The sequence below is a fragment of the Gadus morhua genome, chromosome 9 (genome assembly GCF_902167405.1).
Source record: "Gadus morhua chromosome 9, gadMor3.0, whole genome shotgun sequence".
Classification (NCBI taxonomy): domain Eukaryota; kingdom Metazoa; phylum Chordata; class Actinopteri; order Gadiformes; family Gadidae; genus Gadus; species Gadus morhua.
Window position 1 is genome coordinate 12,413,367 of NC_044056.1, and position 17,299 is coordinate 12,430,665.

Here is a 17,299-nt window from a genome sequence, read left to right on the forward strand (position 1 = left end):
TTAATTCGAGTGTTCTCATTCTCGCTTCAGAAGCTATGGTTCCTAGTATATCATCACTGTTAGTGTCTCCTCTAAGGCTAACAGCCCCCCCCCCCCCCCCCCACAGGAGAGCACTAAGGAGTGCGGGGGCGCCGCGGAGCACCGCCTCTCCACAAGGCTCTTCTCTGCCTCGCTGGCCCTCTCCCTGGTCATCTGGCGGGGGACCTAGACCCCGTCCCAGCAGCCCTGGAGTCCCAGCCCAGCGTTGAGGAACTGAGGGCCTGAGGGGAGAGGCCCCAGAGGACGCCCTCTCAATCAAATCACCGGACGGCTAGCACGCAGCTAAAGACAGCGTATGCTAATAGACCCTAACAGACAGCTAGCAAACGGCTAGCATCTAAACAGCAAGCTAACAGATGGCTACCTAACAACTTTCACACAGCTAGCAGGCGGCTAGCGGATGCTAACAGATGGCTACCTCCCAGACGTGCTGGTTTCATAGAGCAGACCTCATCAGGTCCTCAGAGACCGGACTGGTCTCCTACTCCGTGGCGGAACTGGTTCTGTCAGAACCAGTACGTTCAGCTTCCTAAGACTTCCTACTGGTTTGTAGTGGGAAAGTTAGACCGCTTGTTAGTTAACATCCTTAATTATTCATGAGTGTGATGCAATGTGACCATCGTTCCACATGATGGCACTAAATATACCCTTTTTAAAATAATGAATGCAAATAAATATAAAAATGTTTTGTATTATTTTTATTAGTAAATTATTTACATATAAATATTGTATTTGTTACAATTTGTGAAGCGAGTCTAACGTTCAGATGTTTGAGGTCCAGAATCAGGAGGTCGAGCTCAAACATCTGGACGTTAACCCAGAGCGGTTTCTGACCGGAGATATTACAGCGTGTTTATACCGTCACATGACAACATCACAGCATGGGAACACTGACTGAGGTTCTGAGTTCGATTCAACTTGTTGGCATGTATCTGGCAGGTGCTATGAATGAGCTGATTATTCAGATTCAGTGTAAGTATCTTTGTATATCATGTATCCTATGGACGTACTCTAACGGTATTTGATGTTAGAGTGATTCTGGTCCTGATGATCATGATGCGCGGCCATACCTTCACACTCGCTGCTCTTGGTCGGGTTCATCCTCAGGTGGACCACACGGGTCTCCAACATAACAAATGTTTAACTTCATAGTCTTCACAGCATTCCACCTTGTTTGAGTGAGACAGAAACTAAATCTCCTCGCGGCGTCGCTAGGGAAGCCAACGCTCCTCCTGAGGGAACCCTTAACTTAACACTCCTCCTGGTTCCCAAAGGAACCCATCGGAACCACACACTGGTCGGTTCTAGGAACACTTCTAACCAGTCTACCCACCAGCCAAACTGTTTGGTGCAGCTGGCACACAAAAGTATAAACATATATTTAAAAACAAACAAACTCATATTTATTCAAATGAACTCAACTGATTCAAGTCAGAAAACAAAAGGGGGGAATTCAGAGGATAAAATGAAATCGAATCAAGCTTTGGTCTCACGTCAGAGGAGGTGATTGGACGACTTCTGGGAGTTCTGGCGTCGTCGCTGCAGCATCGACTATGTAGCGCACAACAGAGACCAACACACAACAACACGCTGCCTTCCTTCAGCTCTGGAGCTTCCAGATGCTCTCGACTCCAAACCATTCTTGCGTCAGTCAGTCAAAGAAATGTCAATAAAATGTGATAAATACTTTTCTTGAGGTTGAAATAACGTAGGAGGCGGAGAACGCTGGTGAAGTCTTCAGAACATCAGCAGAGAACCTTAAAACACCCATCCTGTGCTGAGGGTCACAAGGTCAGGGGTCAGGCCCCTGGGTCATGGGGTCAGTGTCTAGGCGGTCTGCTTCTCCTGGGCCGGGGGCCCCTCCTCTGGGGCAGCCTCCCTCTCCTGGTTCCAGTCCCTCAGCCCCACCGGCAGGCTGGTGTCCTCCTCGAAGCTCCCGGTTCCCGCCACAAAGTCCTCATAGGTCGACTTCTCATCGAAGGGCCGCGGCCCCAGCAGCTCCAACATGTCCGCCTTGTCCAGCACCTCCTTCTCCAGGAGCCGCCGGCCCACCTGGGGAGGAGCAGGGTCAGAGCATCAGCCAGGAGCACCAGAACTACAACCAGGAGCACCGGAACTACAACCAGGAGCACCGGAACTACAACCAGGAGCACCGGAACTACAACCAGGAGCACGAGAACTACAACCAGGAGCACCAGAACTACAACCAGGAGCACCAGAACTACAACCAGGAGCACCAGAACTACAACCAGGAGCACCAGAACTACGACCGGGGGCACGTAGAACCACAACCAGGGGGACGTAGAACCACAACCAGGGACACCTAGAACTACACCCAGGGGCATTTAGAACTACAACCAGGAGCACATAGAATTAAAACCAGGAGCAGGTAGGACTAAACCCAGGGGCAAGTAGGAATACAACCGAGGCACCTAGAACTACAACCAGGGGCATGTAGATCTACTGCACGTAGAACTAATACCAGGGGCACGTAGGACCTCAACCGGTGGCATGTAGTACTACAACCAGGGGCATGTAGAACTGAACCCAGGGCACATAGAACTACAACCAGGGGCACGTAGAACTGCAACCAGGGGCACGTAGAACTACAACCCGGTTCTCACTCTGGACTACGACCAGGTATTCACTCTAGTCAGACCTGGGGCCCCTCTGGTCTGGGTTTCTCACCATGTCCACCATCTCCTTCTTGTCCTGGATGAGCTCCAGGGTGCGCTGGTAGGCCCGGTCCACCAGCTCCCGGACCTCCTGGTCGATGAGCTCCGCCGTGGCCTCGCTGTACGGCTTCTCCATCACCATCTCCCCCTGCCGGGCCAGGTCGAAGGACACCTGGCCCACCTTCTCACTCATCCCGAACTGGACCACCTGGGGACAGGGGGACATAGGGGTACAGCTTTAGGGGGTGGAGGGATACGGGTTTAGGGGCTGGAGGGGTACAGGTTTAGGGGGTAGAGGGGAACAGGTTTAGGGGTACAAGGTTGGGGGTACCTGGGCGTAGGCGGACTGCGTGACCTTCTTGAGGTCGTCCTGCGCCCCGGTGGTGACCTTGCTGAAGAACACCTGCTCGGCCACACGGCCGCCCAGCATCATGCACATGCGGTCGAACAGCTGCTCCGCCGTGTACAGGTACTGCTCCCGCGGCAGGTACTGAGCGTAGCCCAGACCCTTCCCCCGCGGGATGATGGACACCTGGGGGGGGGCACGCACACACACACACACACACACACACACACACACGCAAACACGTAAGAATCAAACTCTACCGGTGACTCCAGACGGATAGTACAGTACAACTAAGTACTAGGACAGTGTGTCCTAGTACTAGGAGTGTTTACTAGTACTAGGAGTGGGTACTAGTACCAGACAGTGTGTACTAGTACCAGACAGTGTGTACTAGTACCAGACAGTGTGTACTGACCTTCAGCAGGGGGTCTGCGTGCTCCAGGTACCAGCCCACGATGGCGTGCCCGGCCTCGTGGTACGCCACCGTCTTCTTCTCATTCGGCTGCAGCACCTGAGTCCTCTTCTCCAGACCTGTCAGTCAAACATTATGAACACATGAATGGATGAGGACCTGAGTCCTCTTCTCCAGACCTGTCAGTCAAACATTATGAACATGTGAATGGATGAGCACCTGAGTCCTCTTCTCCAGACCTGTCAGTCAAACATTATGAACACGTGAATGGATGAGGACCTGAGTCCTCTACTCCAGACCTGTCTGTCAAACATTATGAGCGCATGAGCCGTGACCAAGCTCATGGGTTTGTTTTCAGCTAATCAACAAATCTCTAATGGTTTGTCCCGTCCTCTGGCGTCACATTCTATAGTGAGGAGAAGGAGGAAGGAGCCCACCTCCGATCACACGGTCGATGGCCTGCTCAAAGTGCTTCCCGCCCACGGCCGTGTTGAGGTGTCGGGCGGCGATGAGCGCGGCCTCGTTGCACACGTTGGCGATGTCCGCTCCTGAGGACGACGACAGTTATTCACTCATTACCCTTATGATATTAACAGCTTATAATGTCCTTCTGTGACCCTCTACACCATGTGACCCTAGTCTACACCATGTGACTCTTTAAATCATGTGTCTGTATAAACCAAACCTGTGAATCCCGGGGTGGCGGCAGCCATCTTCCTAGCGAGCGCGTCCCGGTCCAAGCTGGGCTCTAATTTGATTGGTCGGAGGTGGACTTTAAAGATGGACGCCCTTCCTTTGATGTCAGGAGGACCTGGGAGGAGACAGACACATCTCAGCTGGGCAAGCTTCGTTCATTTGTTATTCCTGCCTTCATGTTGCTGAGGACAGACAACCTCTTACAGAGGTTAAAGGTCAGATACGGTCCCTCTTACAGAGGTTTAAAGTCAGATGAGGTCCCATCTTACAGAGGGCAAAGGTGAGATAAGGTCCCCTCATACAGAGGTTAAAGGTCAGATGAAGGTCAGATCAGTGAACCAGGAGCATTGTGGGTAGGCGTACCGATGAAGATCTGCCGGTCGAAGCGGCCCGGTCTCATGAGGGCTGGGTCCAGGATGTCGGGTCTGTTGGTGCCGGCCAGGACCACCACGTTGGTGGCTGTGTTGAAGCCTGCAGGTAACCACAACAACCAGCAGGTCAAGAACAACCACAACAACCAGCAGGTCAACAACAACAACAACAACAACAACCAGAAGGTCAAGCACAACCACAAAAACCAGCAGGTCAACAACAACAACAACAACCACAACAACAACCAGCAAGTCAACAACAACTAGCATGTCAACAACAACCACCGCCAGGTGAACAACAACAAAAACCACCAGGTCAACAACAACCATCAGGTCAACAACAATAATAACAACCAGCAGGTCAACAACCACAACCAGCAGGTCAACAACAAGAATAGCAACCAGCAGGTCAACAACAACAACCAGCAGGTCAACCATAACAACAAACACTAACAACGAGCTGTGGAGAGCAGTGAGACCAACTCAAACCATCCATCATGCGTTCTGTTCCCAGAGAGGATGGAACCAACAGCCTGAGGAACCTTCCAGATCAACATGGTGCCTCCGATCTAACCCAGTGTACAGAATAACCTTAATAATGATGGGTAATAATAACTCACGATGACCGTCTGATATACCCAAGCATACATGACACCTTAATAACCAGCTAACTAGTGTTTAACTAGTGGCTAACTAGGGGCTCACCGTCCATCTCCACCAGCAGCTGGTTAAGCGTGTTCTCCTGCTCGCTCTGCCCTCCGAAGTTGCCCCCTCCTCTCTTGCGTCCCACGGCGTCAATCTCATCGATGAAGAGGATACAGGGCGCGTTCTTCCTCGCCATGGCAAACATGTCCCTCACCTTATCCACGACACAGAGTTCAAAGGTTAGAGGGTGGGAGAGTTTAGTCATAAACCATCTTCTCAAGGCGGCCTACAGGTAGAGCGAGGACAATGGGGAGTGACCCCTGACCCCTTCTGTCTGACACAGGAGCCTCCAGCAGGTGAACCCAGAAAGCTGTGGTCCAGCCGGTGACCCCAGAGCCCTATGGTCCAGCCGGTGGTGACCCCTGAGGTCCAGCCCGGTGTTGACCCCTGAGGTCCAGCCGGTGGTGACCCCTGAGGTCCAGCCCGGTGTTGACCCCCGAGGTCCAGCCGGTGACCCCAGACCCCTCTGGTCCCATACAGTGTGTGCGGGGGCTCACCCGGGCCGGGCCCACGCCCACGAACATCTCCAGGAACTCTGAGCCGTTGACGGTGATGAAGGGCACGTCTGCCTCCCCCGCCGTGGCCTTGGCCAGGAGGGTCTTTCCCGTCCCCGGGGGTCCGGACAGCACCGCCCCCTGGGAGAGCACACGGTACTCTAGGTTAATAAAAAGTTATTACAAATTACTTGGCAATAACCACAGGGGTTACACACGCACACACACACGCACACACCTTTTCTTGACCCATGACCCGATAGTACTAGAATGAGCTAGTGCTGGTCCTAGGACTAGTTAGTGCTGGTCCCGGGACTAGTAAGTGCTGGTTCTAGAACTAGTTGGTGCTGTTCCTGTGACTAGTGAGTGCTGGTCCTAGGAATAGTAAGTACTGGCCCTAGGACTAGTGAGTGCTGGTCCTAGGACTAGTGAGTGCTGGTCCTAGGACTAGTGAGTGCTGGTCCTAGGACTAGTGAGTGCTGTTCCTAGGACTAGTGAGTGCTGGTCCTAGGACTAGTGAGTGCTGGTCCTAGGACTAGTGAGTGCTGGGACTAGTTGGTGCTGGTCCTAGGTGGCGCTGGTACCTTGGGGATCTTGGCCCCCAGGTCCTGGTACTGCTTGGGGTTCTTCAGGAAGTTGACGAACTCGAGGATCTCCACCTTGGCCTCCTCGCAGCCTGCCACGTCCTTGAACTTCACCTCGATGTTCTCCTTCATCATCTTGGCCGTGGACTCGCTCATGCTGAAGGGGCCCCGCCCGCCGCCGGCCCCGCCCCCCATGGGGCCCCGCCGCAGCGTGAACAGCAGGAAGCCGATCAGCAGCAGGGTGGGGATCATGCTCATCAGGAAGGAGCTAGGGGGGGAGAGGGAGACGGAGGGAGAGAGAGACAGAGAGAGACCGAGGGGGGGGGGGGACAGAGAGAGAGACCGAGGGGGGGGGGGGACAGAGAGAGAGACAGAGAGAGACCGAGGGGGGGGGGGGGGGGACAGAGAGAGAGACAGAGGGAGGGAGAGACAGAGAGAGACCGAGGGGGGGGGGGGGGGGGGGGGGGACAGAGACAGACAGACAGACAGACAGACAGACAGACAGACAGACAGACAGACAGACAGACAGACAGACAGACAGACAGACAGACAGAGAGAGACGTTAGACTACAAATGTATGTATCTTAGCAGGGATATAAGGGGTGCATGAGGGGTACATTCAGGCAGTACTAAGGTTGTATCCAGGCTAGATGAGGCCTACATTAGGGCTGTATTGGGGATACATTAGGACTGTATTGAGGTTGTATCCAGGCTACATTAGGGCTGTATTGGGGATACATTAGGACTTTATTGAGGTTGTATCCAGGCTACATTAGGGCTGTATTGGGGATACATTAGGACTGTATTGAGGTTGTATCCAGGCTACATTAGGGCTGTATTGGGGATACATTAGGACTTTATTGAGGTTGTATCCAGGCTACATTAGGGCTGTATTGGGGATACATTAGGACTTTATTGAGGTTGTATCCAGGCTACATTAGGGCTGTACTGGGGATACATTAGGACTGTATTGAGGTTGTATCCAGGCTAGATGAGGGCTCCATTAGGACGGTATTGGGGGTACATTAGGGCTGTATTGGGGGTACATTAGAGCTGTATTGAGGCTATCTCCAGGTACCCGTCGCTCTCGGTGCTGTAGACCACGGCGATGCGGTGAGATGGTTCCAGGCCCAGCTCCATGTGGGCCGCCTCCAGGTTACGCTCAAACGTGTCCACACTGCCGATGTTGAACCACACGTAGCCCTACACACACACACACACAGTTTATTAATTATCTGTTGATATTTAACCTAACCAAGTGTATGGGCTTTACGGTCAGGGAGTGAAGACAGAGGGGGATGAAGCCCCAAGGCCAGTACCCCCTCCCCCCCTCAGTGTGTGTCTTTACCCCGTCAGAGGAGTCCGCTCCTGGGGCCAGAACCACCCGGACAAACTGCTTGTTCACCACCTCCAGACGCTCCACCTGCACACACAAACACACAGGACATGAGATCACACACACACACACACACACACACACACACACACACACACACACACACACACACACACACACACACACACACACACACACACACACACACACACACACACACACACACACACACACAGGACATGGGATCCCACAAACACACACACACACACACAGGACATGAGATCACACACACACACAAACACACACACACACACAGGACATGAGATCACACACACAGGACATGGGATCACACAAACACAAACACACACAGGACATGGGATCACACACACACAAACAGGATATTAGATCACACACACACACGCACACAAACACGACATGAGATCACACACACACACACAAACACACACACACAGGACATGAGATCACACACGCACAAACACATACAGGACATGAGATCACACACACACGCACACAGGACAGTAAATCGCACTCACACACAGAAACACACACAGGATATGAGATCACACACACACACACAAAATCACACAGGACATGAGATCACACACGCACAAACACACACAGGACATGAGATCACACATTCACACAGGAGGTGAGATCACACACACACACGACATTAGATCATACACACACACACAGGACATGCATTCACACACACACACACACACACAGGACATGAAATCACACACACAGGACATGAAATCACACACACACACACACACCAGTACCCCCCCCCCCCCCCCCCCCCCAAAGTGTGTGTGTATATATAAAAAATATATACATATTTATACAACGGGGGACCTAAATCCAGCGATCTGATTGGTTCCCAACTGTTGTATAATGAGCGTATACATAACTGCTATGACGCCCGATCATTTTGTGAAAGTTTGCATATCACTCCGCGCCTGGAAGTAGAAACAGTTACAAAGTAAAACGTATGTTGGATGATGGAGAGGGTGTAAATGTTGTTACTCCGGGAGTGAGCAAGGCGATGGAGAGACTAACGAAAGCTTAGGCACACGGCGATTGAACTGCTCCATTGGATAAATTGCCGGCGAACCGCTCTATCGGAGCCTTCTCTCGGAGGGACGCTAAAGTGTTTTGCATAGCGACCGTCGATGCATAGCGGCAGCCAGGAGGGACTACTTTTTTGTATTCTTCAATAAAACGGCTACTTTGACTTTCTTGGTTTCTTTTTAAATGTAGTGTGTCTATGACTTTCGTTTCGCCATAACAGTAACCGTTGTATAGAAGCAATAGATCACTTCAGTCAGTGGCATGTGCTCATTATACCAGTGTGAAGGGGGTCGCCGGCCCTCCGCTGCGCGTCGGGGCCGGACAACGCTCCTTAACAGTGGTATAATGAGCACATACCACAGCTTGGAGTGATCTATTGCTTAAATATATGTCTGTATGAGGGTGTGTGTGTGTGTGTGTGTGTGTGTGTGTGTGTGCGCGCGCGTGCGTGCGTGCGTGCGTGCGTGCGTGCGTGCGTGCGTGCGTGCGTGCGTGCGTGCGTGCGTGCGTGCGTGCGTGTGTGTGTCTGACCATGCCCCTCCCCAGGTAGCGGTGGATGAAGTCCTTCCAGCTGATCTCACGCCCCGTGTCTCTGAACAGGAAGTAGAGCAGCGCAGACGTCACCCCCGCCACCGTCACCGCCATGTAGCGGAAATCCTTCTCATCCCACGGCATGTCCCCCTGCAACACAGCTGGACATTAGTACACTCCCTCACTCACACTCCCTCTCACACTTCCAGAATAAATGTATCGGACATGCATATTGTTTATGAACTGACTTGTAAACTAGAATGTACAATATTTGAAGAGACATGGGTCCTTAGATGCAAGAACAGAAATACATTTAAACTGGAGTCCAGGAAAACACATCTTACAGTAAATGAGTCCTTTGCCCTACCTTCTGCAAGCGGCTCCACCAATCTTTCCCTCCTCCACTTCCTCCTCTCTTTCCACCTCCTTTCTTCGCACCTCCTCCCCCTGCTCCTTCTGGCTCTTGGCTTTTACCATCTGAGGGTCAGACCCAGAGTTAGGTTCTCTCCACCAGAACATTGCACCCTAACCGCTCCACTTACCTGTTCTGATAGTTGGGGACTATAAAAACATCCTCTTTATAATGAGAACAACAACAATAGTATATCAATGATAATAATAATAACAGCACTTTGATGCAGCCAGGTGGTCGGTTGTACCTTTAGGGTCGGTGGAGTAGAAGCGCCAGGTTGTAGAGTCACCACCATGACGAGACAGAAACTTTGCTTGAATCAAAAGCCCATTCTGTAATAAAACACAAAATACTCCTCCGTGTCACATTTCTATCAACCACACACCGCTTGGCAGTGGTCAACGAGTGTCCCACAGGTACATTACAGAGGGGGCTGGCGTTTAACACCAACAATCACATCTCTCTGCTCGTCACCGCACACATATCACTGCAGAGTCCTAGACTTCACCCATAGCTACTGAACCAGCTAGTCTGGTAACTACTGTAGTACTAAACTAATCTGGTAACTACTGTAGTACTAAACTAGTCTGGTAACTACTGTACTATTAAACCAGTATGGTAACTACTGTACAACTAAACCAGTCTGGTAACTTCTGTACTGATAATCTAGTCTGGTAACTACTGTACTACTAAACTAGTCTGATAACTACTGTACTACTAAACTAAACTGGTAACTACTGTGCTACTTAACTAGTCTGGTAACTATTGTACTACTTAACTAGTGTGGTTAACTAGCATTAGCTCCAGCTGATCCAACAGTTAACCTTGTCATCCGTCTCAAACCACCCAACCTGCTCACCGTGTCGGCGGAGCCCCAGAGCCCCAGAGAGGAGAGGTGTGACCGGGCCCGGAGCCCGGCGGTGGGGGGCGGGGACAGGCTCCAGGCTGCCCGGCCACAGACGCTCCTCAGGGCAGCCAGCCGCCCAGCGCCCCCCGGGTGGAGAAGCCCCAGTAGCCGCGACATGCTCCTCTGTATGATATACCGAAGGTTCAGTTACTGCCCCTGGTGAAGCTCATCTGCAGCGCGGCGGGTCGATAACATCGGTCGTTGTGGTTGAATAATAGCATGTGTGTTGTTGTAGAAAATAGCATGTGTGATGTTATATCTGTTGTTATATGTGTGATGTTATTGAATAACTCGAGAGTCTCATTGAGTAACAGCCTCAGAGGAGTCAATGAGGATGATGTAAGGACCGGGAGGGTCAGTCCTGCTGGTGCCTGATCCAATGTGTCGTGGTGAGAACTTAAAACACCCGGAGGAATAGATAAATTGTGTTAAATAATGATGATTCTACTTGCAAATGGGTGTTCAATTAATCTTTTTGAGTAGTTGATGCGTTTAGCTTTTTAATGCAGTCGTTTTGATACAGGCGGTGAAAGGACACCTCGAAACCTGACGGTCATCTTCATTGGAGCTGATTGGCTGTGGCCCGCGTTGCCAGATCCTTGGTGCATAAGTAAAATCAGGAGGGGAATGTTTTAATAGATCTTATCTTTAAATGTTATGTAAGATTCAACTAAATAACACTGTATGCCAACTTGACTATTATGCATCTTCTTAAGGCATACCCTTTTCTTTCAAGATATATAAATGTGGTTCAATTTATTTAAATAAAATATGGTTGTCAAAAAATACTACTTCTCATAATCGTCCACTGTTGTTAGGATTGAAGTAATGAACGGTAGAAGTGTTATATCAGGGAGCGTTTTATACCAACTAGGGATTACAGCTGGGCCTCTCTTAGGGGGGGCTCTTTCTCCCCCTGGAGGTGGTTTGTATGTTATTGATTAAGACCACCTGGTGGAGGAGAAGATTCAAGATTCAAGAGTTGTATTGGTCACATAAATGTACAAGAAACGCAGTGAAATGCAAAAAACGCAATGAAATACAAAATGAAGAACTGTTCGCCCGGAGCGCGAAACCCGCCCACGCCTTTCTCAATGCCTGTAGGCCTGTCCATAAGATGCTGTCTGACTCTGCTAATGGGGGGTTTCCCAGAACCAACAGAACCTTGACTGTAACCCACCTCAACATGAGAAGGAGATCGAGGAGAACCTCCCCAGAGCCAGAGGTGAGACCTGGAGAAGGACCTCATGAGAGGGTCCTCCCCAAACCTAGAGACGTGGAGAAGGAGAGGGACCACAGGACAGGAGAGGGACCACAGGACAGGAGAGGGACCACAGGAGAGGAGAGGGACCTCATGAGAGGGACCACATGAGAGGGACCTCAGGAGAGGAGAGGGACCACAGGAGAGGAGAGGGACCACAGGAGAGGGACCTCATGAGAGGGACCACAGGAGAGGGACCACATGAGAGGGACCACAGGAGAGGGACCACAGGAGAGGGACCACAGGAGAGGAACCCCAGGAGAGGAACCCCAGGAGAGGAGAGGGACCTCAGGAGAGGGACCTCATGAGAGGAACCCCAGGAGAGGGACCACAGGAGAGGGACCACAGGAGAGGGACCACAGGAGAGGGACCACAGGAGAGGGACCTCAGGAGAGGAGAGGGACTACAGGAGAGGGACCCCAGGAGAGGGACCTCATGAGACCTCACCTCTGTTTGGTGTTTCGGTCCAATAAACATGAAACTGTTTGATAAAGAAACATTTAATGTTAAACGACTCCAACTGTACATTATAAGAAGTGACTATCACAACCACAATCATTTAGAACGCCGTTACTAGATAAGAAAATAACACATCACATAGATCGGCAGAACCTATAGAAAATGATCAATAAACAATATTAAACAGTATTTGCAAGAGTTCTTAATTCACCATTTCTATGCTATTAGAATGGGGGGCGAAATGTATGCATAAAATATATTTTTTATTCAGTGCAATTTCGATAATTCTATTCTATAATCGATTTCTCAAATGGAACTTAATGTATTTTATTCATCAATTCAAACAACAAAAAATAAATAACAATCGATTCTTTCAGCTTTTCAAATTAAACTTCTCAAAGAGTAAGGCTGCTATAGTAAACCTTTAACCCTAAAATATGTTAAGCTACTAAATGAAACCCTTAACGAATAGGGTGCTATATTAAAACATTAGCCCTTGGCAAGTAGGGTGCTATATTAAAACATTAGCCCTTAACGAGAAGTGTTCTAGATTAAATCATAAGCCCTTAATGATTAGGGTGCTTTATCAAAACCTTAGCTCTTAACAAGTAGTCAACTATATTAAAACATAAGCCCTTAATGATTAGGGTACTTTATCAAAACATTAGCCCTTAGTCAGTCGGGTGCTATATTACAACATTACCCCTTAGTGAGTAGGGTGCTATATTAAACCTTAGCCCTTAACTGACAAATATACTTATTGGAAGTCGGTTTGGATAAAAGTGTCTGCTTAATGCCCTCAATGTAAATGTACATGTAAATGTTACGATTAGGTGCTGTATTAAATCATCAGCCACCAAAAATGGCCGCTGAGATTTGTCCAGGCAGAGTGTAAATGATGAGGCCCAGGAAGACCGACAGCACGGCCAGGACGACCAACGCGATGATGTACTTCTTGTAATTCTTCCAGATGAAGAAGATGAAGGTCTTCATGGGATTCACGAACCAGGAGAAGCTGAGGCTTGGGCGGCTGGCAAGGAGTAGAAGGGTCATGTAGCAGTTAGCAAAGCACAGGATGAATGGGTTAGGGCTCTGCCTATTGAGTCAGGGCTCATCCTATTGGGTCAGATGCTCAGCCTATTGGGTAAGAGCTCACCCTATTGGGTCAGGGCTCATCCTATTGGGTTAGGGTGAAAGTTCAGTCTACTGGGTCAGGGCTCATCCCATTGGGTTAGAGCTCACCCTATTAGGTTAGGGCTCAGCCTATTGGGTCAGGGTGCAGTTAAAGCAATATGCAGATTCAGGTGAGGAGATAGGTTAACCGTGCATCACTAGAAACAATACATCACATATAATAACAATAACATTAATAATATTAGATAGTATATGCTACACGTGAACATCCTAAGATGGCTCAACTTGATTTGTTCGCTATCTCGGGATATTGGGCAATATCCCATGATTGAGATCTAGATGTTGCTTTCATCGCATGACGGTTGTCTCGTCACGCTAATAAAAAACAATAAACCGCTAATAAATAACAAATAAATACCCCATTATCCCACGTCATGAATATCCCACTTCTGATCAGATCTGACATAAAGAAGACAAGATATATAAGAAGACATGAGAATCTGTTGGTGGGTTGACCTACTTTGGTTTCTCCAAGGGTTCCGGTTCTTTGCGGGCACGCCCCACAGGGTTAATCTCCGCCTCCTCTAAAGCAACCAGCTTAAACTCCGCCTCCACCTTCCCCTACAAATACACCAATTAAAATGCAGCCTTTTATTTCATATGTTTAAATTTAAATGCAGTCTTTCATTCATTACTGCTACAGCCTTTTTATTTGATTCATTTAAGTATAAATACAGAATTTTAATTATGTGTTTTATGTTTTCATTCTTTGTAGTAGTAGTATAGTATGTTGCTGCTAAAAGTCAATTTGTAGAACAACTGAGCCCTACCACACAGTGAATACACATTTTTCTCCTAGGCAAGTAAGGTGGAGACTAGCATGTAGCTCATATATTAGCCTAGCGATAAAGTTAAGTAACGGATTAGCGATTAGAGGCAGTTAGTGGATAAAATGAGTGGATTCTCTACCTGTTACAGTCAAAGAGTTTATAAAACACAATAACCTGCTGTGGCCAACCAGTCTGACTTCACCAGTGACCTCAGGTCAATGACGACCTCAGGTCAGGGTTGTTGACCTCAGGTCAGTAACCACTTTATTATCTGGTGTATGTTTGTGTGCGTGCCTCTTACCATCAGCAGGTAGGTGTTACCGCCGCTGTCGGTAAACTCAATGTCTTCCTTCTTCATCTTGCCTCTTTTGCTCTTTGTCTTCTTCTTCCCTTTCTTCTTGGCCTCCTCCTCCTCCTTCAGCTCCTTGTCGACGTCCTCCTGGCTCTTCAGGCGGCTCAGAGGCCACCAACCCTTCATCCTCTTGGAGCGGAAGATGGAGAGGCGGGGCCCAGCGCGGTCGCGGGCCATCTGGATGGAGCACTTCTCAGAGGTCTTGGCCGCCCGCACCATGTCGCTGAGACGCAGCTCAATGGAGCCTGGGAAAACCAAGGTTAAGACTATAGAAAACAAACATCAAGACTCTATAGAAAGACAAGGTTAGGACTCTATATATACATTTTTTATATTGTTTTATATGTGTGTGTGTGTGTGTGTGTGTGTGTGTGTGTGTGTGTGTGTGTGTGTGTGTGTGTGTGTGTGTGTGTGTGTGTGTGTGTGTGTGTGTGTGTGTGTGTGTGTGTGTGTGTGTGTATTTATATGCGTATATATATGTGTATGTATATGTGTATATATATGTAGTGTGCTGTCTATGTGGATCTTCCTGTGTCTTGAATAAAGTTATAATAATAATATAGAGAACCAAGGTTAGGACTCGATAGAGAACCAAGTTTAGGACTTTATAGAAATCAAACGTCTAGACTCTATAGAGAGCCAAGGTTAGGACTTTAAAGACAACCAAGGTTAAGACCCTATAAAGAACCGATGTTAGGACTCTAGAGAGAACCAAGGTTAAGACTCTATAGCTTAGCCTGAGAGAACTTCTCATGTCTCTACTGTCTCATGTCTCTACTATCCCCTGTCTCTCCTGTCCTGTGTCTCTACTGTCTCTGTCATGTCTCTACTATCCCCTGTCTGTCCTGTCCTGTGTCTCTACTGTCTCATGTCTCTTCTATCCCCAGTCTCTCCTGTCCTGTGTCTCTACTGTCTCTGTCATGTCTCTACTATCCCCAGTCTCTCCTGTCCTGTGTCTCTACTGTCTCTGTCATGTCTCTACTATCCCCTGTCTCTCCTGTCCTGTGTCTCTACTGTCTATGTCATGTCTCTACTATCCCCTGTCTCTCCTGTCCTGTGTCTCTACTGTCTCTGTCATGTCTCTACTATCCCCTGTCTCTCCTGTCCTGTGTCTCTACTGTCTCTGTCATGTCTCTACTATCCCCTGTCCCTCCTGTCCTGTGTCTCTACTGTCTCACCCAGGAAGTCGTTGGCTAAGATGCGGTCATAGTCCCAGACCTGCAGCACCAGGACGGCCGGCTGCCTGAACTCCGTCTCCGCCAGGGAGAAGAAGGATTCCTTCTTCTTGTACACAACCTCCTTCTGCAACACCAACACACACACGTGCACACACACACACACACACACACACACACACACGCAACTTAGAGAAGGACAAGCCTGAGTTAAGGAGCTCTGCAAGGTTAATGGTTATTGAGTTAAGTCTCTGTTTGGTTTAGATGTTCTTCGTAAAAGCTGGATGAAGCTCCTGGATGAAGCTTCCCTTAGCTGCTCTGCTGAGGATGAGCCTCTCTCGTTAGGATCGTCCTATGAGCTGCATGGATTACACTGTTATCCAGGGTTGATAACAGGGTGTATCTCTGTTAAGTGTGTGTTAAGTGTGTACCTCAGTGTTAGTGTGTGCAGTGTGTGTTCAGTGTGTACCTCAGTGTTAGTGTGTGTAGTGTGTGTAGTGTGTACCTCAGTGATAAGTGTGTGTAGTGTGTGTTCAGTGTGTACCGTAGTGTTAGTGTGTGTTCAGTGTTAGTGGGTACAGTGTGTGTTCAGTGTGTACCTCAATGTTAGTGTGTGTAATGTGTGCAGTGTTTATTCAGTGTATACCTTAGTGTTAGTGTGTGTTAAGTGTGTACCTCAGTGATAAGTGTGTGTAGTGTGTGTAGTGTGTACCTCAGTGTTATGTGTGTGTAGTGTGTACCTCAGTGTTATGTGTGTGTGTGTGTGTGTGTGTGTGTGTGTGTGTGTGTGTGTGTGTGTGTGTGTGTGTGTGTGTGTGTGTGTGTGTGTGTGTGTGTGTGTGTGTGTGTGTGTGTGTGTGTGTGTGTGTGTGTGGTTAGTGTGCACCCCAGTGTTGAGTGTGTGTAGTGTGTACCTCAGTGTTAGTGTGTGTAGTGCATGTTCAGTGTTAGTGTGTGTTCAGTGTGTACCTCAGTGTTAGTTTGTGTAGTGTATGTAGATTGTACCTCAGTGTTAAGTGTGTGCAGTGTGTGGTTAGTGTGCACCCCAGTGTTAAGTGTGTGTAGTGTGTACCTTAGTGATAAGTGTGTGTAGTGTGTACCCCAGTGTTAAGTGTGTGTAGTGTGTGTGGTGTGTGCAGTGTACCTCAGTGGGCAAGTAGTCAAAGCGAAACACAAATCTCCAGTTGAAGTTTCCCTCTCCGGTCAGAGAGTTGAAGTGGACGTCTGTCTCCTGCTTGTCCCCCTCCAGCCCCTTGATCCACCTGTGGGACCACAACACACGGGCTAGACCTGAGGACCACAACACACAGGGTAGACCTGAGGACCACAACACACGGGCTAGACCTGAGGACCACAACACACGGGCTAGACCTGAGGACCACAACACACGGGCTAGACCTGAGGACCACAACACACGGGCTAGACCTGAGGACCACAACACACGGGCTAGACCTGAGGACCACAACACACGGGCTAGACCTGAGG

At 49.2% G+C, this 17,299-nt stretch overlaps 3 protein-coding genes across 7 annotated transcripts in view; 1 reads left to right on the plus strand and 2 right to left on the minus strand.

Annotated features, from left to right (window-relative positions):
- The window catches only part of LOC115550723 (voltage-dependent calcium channel subunit alpha-2/delta-4), a 29,236-nt gene extending 28,500 nt beyond the window's left edge, over positions 1–736 (plus strand). For all 5 annotated transcript variants that reach the window (XM_030366004.1, XM_030366003.1, XM_030366002.1 and 2 more), the window contains one exon: positions 107–736. In XM_030366004.1, the coding sequence (XP_030221864.1) occupies positions 107–208 (102 nt within the window). In that variant the 3' untranslated portion in view covers positions 209–736. The remainder of the gene's footprint in view (positions 1–106) is intronic.
- A 683-nt stretch (positions 737–1,419) lies between these two features.
- On the minus strand, positions 1,420–10,946 carry afg3l1 (AFG3-like AAA ATPase 1). Its single transcript, XM_030366005.1, has 16 exons — positions 10,556–10,946; positions 9,944–10,028; positions 9,652–9,761; positions 9,285–9,434; positions 7,671–7,745; positions 7,401–7,525; positions 6,323–6,590; positions 5,742–5,879; positions 5,245–5,398; positions 4,532–4,639; positions 4,158–4,283; positions 3,910–4,020; positions 3,476–3,591; positions 3,046–3,246; positions 2,728–2,922; positions 1,420–2,091 (listed from the first exon to the last, which is right to left on the minus strand). The coding sequence occupies exons 1-16, from the start codon at positions 10,718–10,720 to the stop codon at positions 1,867–1,869; spliced, it is 2,352 nt and encodes a 783-aa protein (XP_030221865.1). The 5' UTR covers positions 10,721–10,946; the 3' UTR covers positions 1,420–1,866.
- A 1,402-nt stretch (positions 10,947–12,348) lies between these two features.
- Positions 12,349–17,299, minus strand: part of fer1l4 (fer-1 like family member 4) — a 31,365-nt gene continuing 26,414 nt past the window's right edge. The window contains exons 45-49 of the mRNA XM_030365999.1: positions 16,959–17,076; positions 15,818–15,941; positions 14,589–14,884; positions 13,978–14,078; positions 12,349–13,353 (exon numbers count right to left, since the gene is read on the minus strand). Of these exons, the coding sequence (XP_030221859.1) occupies positions 13,173–13,353; positions 13,978–14,078; positions 14,589–14,884; positions 15,818–15,941; positions 16,959–17,076 (820 nt within the window). The 3' untranslated portion in view covers positions 12,349–13,172. The remainder of the gene's footprint in view (positions 13,354–13,977; positions 14,079–14,588; positions 14,885–15,817; positions 15,942–16,958; positions 17,077–17,299) is intronic.